Source organism: Synchiropus splendidus, chromosome 4 (assembly GCF_027744825.2).
Source record: "Synchiropus splendidus isolate RoL2022-P1 chromosome 4, RoL_Sspl_1.0, whole genome shotgun sequence".
Lineage (NCBI taxonomy): Eukaryota > Metazoa > Chordata > Actinopteri > Syngnathiformes > Callionymidae > Synchiropus > Synchiropus splendidus.
The window spans coordinates 4020069-4028215 of NC_071337.1; the positions used below are offsets into that span (position 1 = coordinate 4020069).

Sequence of the window (8147 nt, forward strand, 5' to 3'; positions counted from 1 at the left end):
GTTGCCTTGTTTCTTTGTCAGATCTCTTCTTGACTGGCTACATTCCAATTGAAAACAATCTGTGAGGTTACGCCACCTTTTCAAAAAAAATCTTGGCAAAAACCCTGTATTAGTATGATGATATCATCACAATCTGTCAGTTTGAACTCTATGCGTCCTCCTGCGTTGAACATTAAAAACAGGAATAACAAAATATAACAGTTTATCCTTTCACCGAGCAGTTAGCCAGGGACCAACAGCGTCCAAAACACTAAAGGTTCAACCATAGGACGGTTGATGGCGAAACACAGGAGACAGATATCAAGAGGCTAGCAGGGCTAATGCTAGCCGGCCAAGAAACGTTACTGTCTTGCACGACAGAGCCTCCTGTCTTCAACTGGTCTGGAGTACGGTGCGCACAGTGAGACAAAAACAAAATGAAGGCAACGTCAGTGTACAGAGACGGAACGAAACATTCGTTTCAGAGGACTCCAGGTTCTTTCAGATGTGTGTAAATGAAAGCTCTGACCACACATTTTTTGTTCATGCATGTTGCTTCAGACGCTTGTCTTCCTCTGCAACTGTTTCGTTTTGCAAAATTGTTTTGCCTCTGTGTGATGTCATGGAAAGTCAACGCACCATGTACAAGCTGGCAAATGTTCTATTTTTGGTTTAATGCCAGCTGAATCCTTAGATGCTAACGTTAGCGCAGCTAACAAGTGTCTAAATGTTTGCGCCGTACTCCTGACTCTAGCGGAACGCGCACACTATTTGGAGTAGAAAAATCAGTTTACACTTGTTGCAGTTATCACTTTATATCAGTTTTATGTTACTCTTTTTTGGCAGTTTATTTTGCAGTATTAGCAACTTCATAGTTTAGAATTCCTCACTTGAAAGTTACATTTTTGTCTGCACTATATTTTCCACTGCAATGTTGTGAGATCGTCATTGTCTTAGCATAATCTGCAGTATGGGGAGAAATAGCTGAGGCTACGTGACCGTTGCGACCCCAAACATTCATTTCAATAACAACACGTACCTTCCCCATCGTATTTTGAATATTTAAAATTCAAAAGCAAAGTTTCAAAAAATAGTGAACATGCGTTTTTATTCATCTATATTTATATTCTATTTACAACGTTACATTCAGACATGTTGCCGTGTTTGGCAACCCCTGCACATCATATGCCGTCGACCAGTTGCTAAGGTTGTCGTTTTTTTGTTAGTTGCCGTCTTTCATTTGAAAACTTGCACACTTTATATTATTATTATGAATCCATGGTGTTACTTTATAGACTGGTTTCTTAATAAAAAATTTAAAAAAATCGTAAAACATGTATCCTAGTCAGTTTAAAATGCGAAATAAATAAATAAGCAAATTGGCAGTTGGTGCACCAGTAAAAGATAGGAAGTAGCTTGGGGTGATTCGTGTGAGGCGGGATGTTTGTCTGCTGGATATTTGTGTTTTCGCTCTGTGCTGTCGCTCTGTCTTGACACAGCTCAACGACTGTAGCGAGCAAAGATGGATTAGTTTGTGCTACATGCCACTGTGTTTGATAGACTTTCCTCTTCAGATGGTGCCTTGGATGAAGACTAAAACTGAGTGGATGTGTAAAGCAAATGTTTTAAAATGAAAACGTAACGTTGGTTTGCCTGTTGCTATGATCCCACCTTCCAGTCCGCCACAAAATGGTCGCCCGAAATTCAAACTGGCCCAGGATTTGGCGTGTCGGCTATGATGTCATCATAAGTGCTTGAATGTCCCTACGGTCACTCGCACGTCGGGTCACTGTAAGAACCGGCAACTGTGTGTTATAACACGCCACCCCTCCCCCACTCGCCGCTGACCTTACATAATCATATTTGTATTTATTGATCAGCGCTTTCACATAAATGTGGTCGTGTTTTTTATAGATTGTGTGTGTGTGTGTGTGTGTGTGTGCGCGGGTGTCCGGAGCACACCAATCTTGACGGTCGCCATGGAGACTGGAGACACTCTCCGTGTTTGCTCGTTAACTAGTTTGTTTTTTTCCCCTTCTTTATTTCCTGACCAGAACGAGGCGCCCGCATGAACAACAACCCCCAGCTTTCTTCCGGGCCCACCCTCATCTCCAGCACCAGTAAAGGAATGGCTGGCGGGGGTGGGGGGATCATTGGCGGCGGCATGAGGCACAACAGCAGCCATCATTCCTTCTCTCACTCCTTCCATAACCTGGCCCAACTGCCGCCATCGTATGAGGCCGCCATGAAGCCTGAAATCAACCGCTACAGTTCCCTGAAGAGACTCGGTGAGGCACACACGTGACACGCAGCGGCTAGAACACAGTTTCATCTGCAAAAGCAACTCTTTTGATCCGTCCAAATCACAATGTGCTTTCGGAGTCATCTTAATAGCTCAACGGTATTTGCCCATGTATTTGAATGAGACTTAAAAACATCCGATTTTTCTGTCACTGTTGAACTGGAAGACCAAAATGAATACAGGACAAACTACTCATGTGTTTCAAATCCTTGCGTTCATTCATTGTTTTGTTTCAAACAAACAATTTCCAGTAATACTTTGCTCACAAATCGATCCGGAAACACAATCCAGGGACTCCTGCAGCGTTCTGTGATTTCCTGTGGAATCTGTGTGTGTGAGTGTGGATTAGTTCAGTCGACCACGGAGACGTACATTCTGTTTAGTGGGAGTTTTCCCTTTTGAAAAAGATCGTTTATCGGCTCATAGTATGGATAATGTTGCATTATTCAGGCTCGCCTTCTTACTCCCTTTTCTACTTCCGGGTAAGTCGCGGCAATGGCCGAAATGTAGAAACAAATCAAAACAGTTTATGTCTCATGCTTTAGTTTTTCTGTTCTTGTCTGCAAAACGGAAAAATCATGGTTTCTGTTTTTGTTTCAAAACGGAAAAACAAATCAAAACTGCTTTTATTTGACTTTATTTTGAAACAAAAAAAATAATGAATGATTATTCAGGTCAAAGCACTTCAATTTATTTATTTTGATTTTTTTTTTTTTTTGCAAGAATAAATAAATGTGTGTCTGCATGACTGATAGACTCTTGCCACTTCAGTTTGCTCTCTGTATGATCTGGTCCTGACATGGTCTCCACATGTACGGCTGGGGAACTAAGCGATTTCCATTGACATCAGGATTTTTTATTTGAACAGTAATTTTAAACAATCGATTATCCCTCGTACTAGGCTATTTACAGTACCCTCTCCTGCGCACTGCTGTAGTTGCCCCCTTATCGTTCCTGCCAGAGAACTCGCAGTGAGAAAACTAAGCAACACTAGCTTTGGAGACCAAAACGAAGAAAATGACTTTGTAGTGATAAAAGGCAAGACCAACCAGTGTGAGGCTCACGGTACATTTCTGCGGTCAAAGACATAGGATTTATCTTTCTATGTCCTTGGGGAAATAGTTTTCCGCAGCACCATCTCCATTTCATGTGCAACAATGACGGACAAACAACCAAAAATATCGCTTTCTGCTTGTTTGTCTGTCCTTTAAAGTTGCAAAAATCTGGATTTGTTTTATAGTCAGAATCACCTGGCCCCACCAACACGACCCTTTTTGCATTCGATTTAACCCAAACTGATCGCGTCTTCATCTAGTAGTCTTGCTGGCGCTTCATAGCTGTTGATGAGACCCTCAAAAACACCAAGATCACGTCCTTCTCCTTTTGTTTTGGCGAGACCAATCTGATCTTAAAAGTAGTGGCAATATTCACTGAATATCTGCAACCTTTTCTTTCCTGACACAGAGAAAGAACTGGACGAGTACTCGGGGTACTACGGCTCCAAACGGCGCTCCACCAATGCCCCGCCCTCGTTCCACTCCTCCCAGCACCACCTCCCCTGGGGGGGTGAGTACACTCTGGGATCCAGAGGGACGTTGCCCCTGAACGGCTCCAGGCCCAGACTCCATATGCCTCCTTCCACGCCGAACCCGTACCCTCTGCCCGTCCAGACTCAGTACACCAGCTCTAGTTTCGACCGTCCTCCCCGGCGGGTCAGGTCCCAGGACCAGCTGCTGGCTTTTGGCGAGGGAAACACCCTGACACGCCTGTCCAAGAACCAGCAGCACCAGTACTACAAAGCCATGATGAATCCCAGCAGGAGTTCGACGTCCCAGACTCTCCGCAGGTGAGACCATGAGGGGGGGTTGGCAGACCCTGCAAGTAGGGTTGTTTTGGGTGTTCCATTCAATTTAATTTACTTTTGGTATCAGTCCACTCTGCTCAGTCCAGGCAGGCGCGGACCACACTAAAAAAAGATAATTCATTCTCATGGTTCATCTGTCTGTGGATAGGAAAGTTTCATTTGGAGTATAGGCTGCTTTTTAAACCTTCATTTGAAGTGAAAATGTGAAGGATCCACACACAAAACTGTATTGAAATAGTCAAACTTTGCCAGCCAAGATCAGCAGTACTGTCTGTGTGCTTTGTGTCACGTCATCCCAATTAATTTACATTGTTCTTTTTACACCTGTTCTACCTGGGAAGGTGGAGCCAGTAGTGTCAGAACTTGGAGGGTTTCAGTCTGACTGACCTCTGATTCCAGGTCCCACGAGAGACTCCTGGTCTCCCCAGACCGACTGGAGGATCGCTTGATGGGGATGGGTCTCATTGGAGGCGACCGAGGCGGAGGAGGGATGGTTCCCACAATGGGGCGGCTCAGCCACCACCAGAAGGCGCAGTCGCAGCAGAACATCTGTGTCACGCCGTCCATGGACCGACACCACATGATCAAGATGAACTCGCACCCGACGTCCGGCCACGAGCACGAACGCAGCTCGGCGGGGATGATGCACGGCGGATGGGAGCCTCACGGGGGCCACGGCGGAGCTCACCCGAATGCCCGGCGCATGGCGTTCGCCAGCAAGCGGCAGAACACCATCGAACAGCTGCACTTCATCCCGGGTGGGGGAGGGGGGCAGGGGCTGCGGACGGGGAGCAAGAACGAAGTGACCGTGTGAGGCGGCGATGAGGAAGACCAGTAGACGTCAGACTGGGAGAAGGAAGAGGCTTTTTTTCTCGGGAATTTGTGGCGAGCGTTCAGCGCGAGGTCACTCCGATTTTCCCCGCTTCCAAATCTAAAATGGTTCCCAATGAAGACCAACCCCACTGAGGTAGGTCTTTCCCCCAAACCTGAAGGCTAGGGGCAGTCTGCCATTTCCTCCTCCGGCTGTGATTTCAAAAACAAATCCGGCCGGGGAGCTTCCAAAAAAGCCAAAAACGACACAAACTGTCTCACCAGCATTTAAGGTGAGCGCTGGCAGAAGTTAGCTAATGCTAGCCGATGTTAGCTTGTCATGGTTAGCTCCACTTCAAGGCTGTGTTGCTCGACCCAGTTTGATTTAAGCGCACACAGCCAGAAGACGTTGCCAAAACCTGTGCGATCGCTCACTAGCTGCTAGCTCAAATATTCCCGCCACAGCAACACAAAAAGCAGTGATGTGCTCTGGCCTTGACTGAAATTTGAATTCTCGATTAAAAAAAAAAAAGAAACCTACGAAGGAGGAGGAGCGAGCCTTTGTACAGTCGAAACCCGTTGGTGTGCCATTTACGAAACATTGTGCTGTGAGCCCGCGCTTAAAGATAGTCCATATTTTAGCGGACGGAACTCCCTTTGATTTCATCAAAATTGCATGGGTCTGACTTTTCAAAAAAAAAAAAAAAAAAAAAGAAAAAAAACAACCTCTCAAATGTGTTTTTTATTGAAGCAGGGTGACCCCTGCGGGTCGACGATGCCACACACTTCAGCTGCTCAACTCATACGACAGGCTGCGTGGGGGGGTTGCTGTGGGGGGGTTGGGATACAGGAGAGCAAAATCTTTCCACTAAGGGCTAAACCGAACTCTCTTTGTGCGTCTTTGCTCTGTACAGTGTTGCCTCACTTATGGTTTTATCTCTGTGTCTTTGTCGGAGGCATGCCCGTGTGCTAACTACCCATTTTCGGTATCGAGTGGAAAAAAAATCCTGCCGCTTATTCGGTGAACTTTTACGCGACTTTTAATCACGTTTCTTTTCGGAGGAATCAGCATGGGAGAAGCCCTGGCCATGATGATGTCATACATTTCTATTTTCTAGAACTCTCCGAGCAGCCGTGAGCTTGAGCCTTGGGCCGCTCGGACTTGTAAAGGACTCGAGCTCGAGGTTCTCATCTTCCACTCGGAGTGACCGCTAGTGTGTTTAACTTCCACACATATATTATTTTTTTAACCTCTGTGAACTTCCTACGTTTGAAACATTTCTACAGGAATTTAACTGTCTGGAGAAGAAAAAGAGCCGATGCAAACAAAACGCATGTCCGATGCCAGCGTTGATGATGTCATAGTGCTGACTTATGATGTCACGGTGTGTGTCTGTTTCTGTATGTGTTTGTAGCCCCGTGTCTCCTTTGTCTTTGGAATGCTGACTCTTTGTTTACAAGCTAACTTGGATTACTTTAACAAGCGTTTGTCGTTCATATCAACATTTCACAGATTGAAAGACTGGTGTCTTCAGGGGCCGAAAACGGCCGCTGCATTGTTCACTGATGTTATGAAGAAGAGGCAGCCTCGACTGTGACTGGAGGGTTTCCTTGGCGGCTACTTTAACATGCAGGATCAACACTTTTCTGTCGTCGCTTTACGAGCACAAATGTGTGTGCATCTTGTGTAGAACAAGACATATACAGCGATGAAACCAGAGCAAACCAATATTGTGAACTAGTAAAGTACTCAGAGAGCGCAAACACCTGCCACTTCGTAAAAAACACGACATTAAATCTAATCTACAAAATAATTTTTAAATTTGAGTCCTAGCCGCTAAATGGTGATGCCGACGTTAGCATGTTGTGCTAGCCATCTTACTTAGCAACCCGAAAGTAACGTCACATTTTGGGAAGTAGTTTAAATTATTGTATTCTATTTTAGGCTGTGTTTTATAAAGTTTCCCAACGTAGCATGGCGCCAGCTGCCATGGCACAAATGTGTGTACTTTTTGTGGAGGACAGGACCTTTGATATTAGTCATATACAGCGATGAAACCAGATCAAACCAATATTGTGAACTAGTAAAGTACTCAGAGAGCACATACCTCTGCCACTTCGTAAAATACGCAACATTAAATCAAATCTATAATATAATGATTACCTTGTTGTTGTGCTCACACATGTCACAGAGTCCTAGCCGCTAAACGGTGATGCCGATGCTAGCATGTAGCGCTAGCCATCTTACTTAGCAACCCCAAAGTAACGTCACATTTTGGGAAGTAGTTTAAATTGTTATATTCAATTTGATTTTAAGCTGTGTCTTATAAAGTTCTCCGACGCAGCATGGCACCAGCTGTCGCGGCACATGCCACACATGCCACTGATAAACACCTCTAAACCACCAAAGTTTCACCATCGATTCCCAACTCAGATGAGGGTGTGAATCTGCCAGCTTGCATCCAGCCTGTTGCGTCATGGCATGTCTTCCTACCGACAGCAGTCGGCTGAACCAAATTCCACGTGTCCTGAGAGGTGCGATGAAATGTCGACACGAATCAGTCTTATTTTAAGGGGAGTCGTCTGCATGTTCATCTAGCCCCGGGACGCCCACGCACAGAATGCCAAGCATTGTTTCCTAAAATACCCTCTTTTACATTCGTTCTGCTTTCCATGTGCGGAGGGAAGGTTTGAGGTGAGCGTGCGCCCCTTAGGCCCAGCAGTCCTGCTGCCACCACCCGTATATCAGAGCTCCTCAGCGACAGGCACCAAAGGTCATCCCCAACACAGAGTGGACTGTGATACCAGATTTAGGCTGGCTAGAAACAGTGTTTGGCTACAGGAGCCAGAAACACGACGGTGAACGTCGGTGAAACCGTTTTGTCCCTTTATGGGTGTGAGTGGACGTCTGCGTGTGATTGCATCACCACTGTGGAAGGAGGCGGAGGAGGAACAGGCATGGACATATTTGTAATCTCAAATCTACTCTGCATACCTCAAACTGTATGATACATTTATTTACTACACCCCCTCTAATATGTCCGAGGTCCAAGCAAAAGTGATGTGCGACCCTTTTGTTATTGGTGATTAACTCTTGCGTTTGTACAAAATCATACTGGTACGTTGATAATAAGAATAAAAAAAAAAAAATCCCACTCAGAACAATGTGTTCGAGATGTTTTGTGCGTTTGA

At 45.4% G+C, this 8147-nt stretch overlaps 1 protein-coding gene across 3 annotated transcripts in view; it reads left to right on the plus strand.

The window, feature by feature from the left end:
* Positions 1-8109, plus strand: part of shisa7b (shisa family member 7) — a 34186-nt gene extending 26077 nt beyond the window's left edge. For all 3 annotated transcript variants that reach the window (XM_053863443.1, XM_053863444.1, XM_053863445.1), the window contains 3 exons: positions 2034-2267; positions 3746-4127; positions 4545-8109. In XM_053863443.1, coding sequence (XP_053719418.1) covers positions 2034-2267; positions 3746-4127; positions 4545-4959 — 1031 coding nt within the window. In that variant the 3' untranslated portion in view covers positions 4960-8109. The remainder of the gene's footprint in view (positions 1-2033; positions 2268-3745; positions 4128-4544) is intronic.
* Positions 8110-8147: the final 38 nt, after the last annotated feature.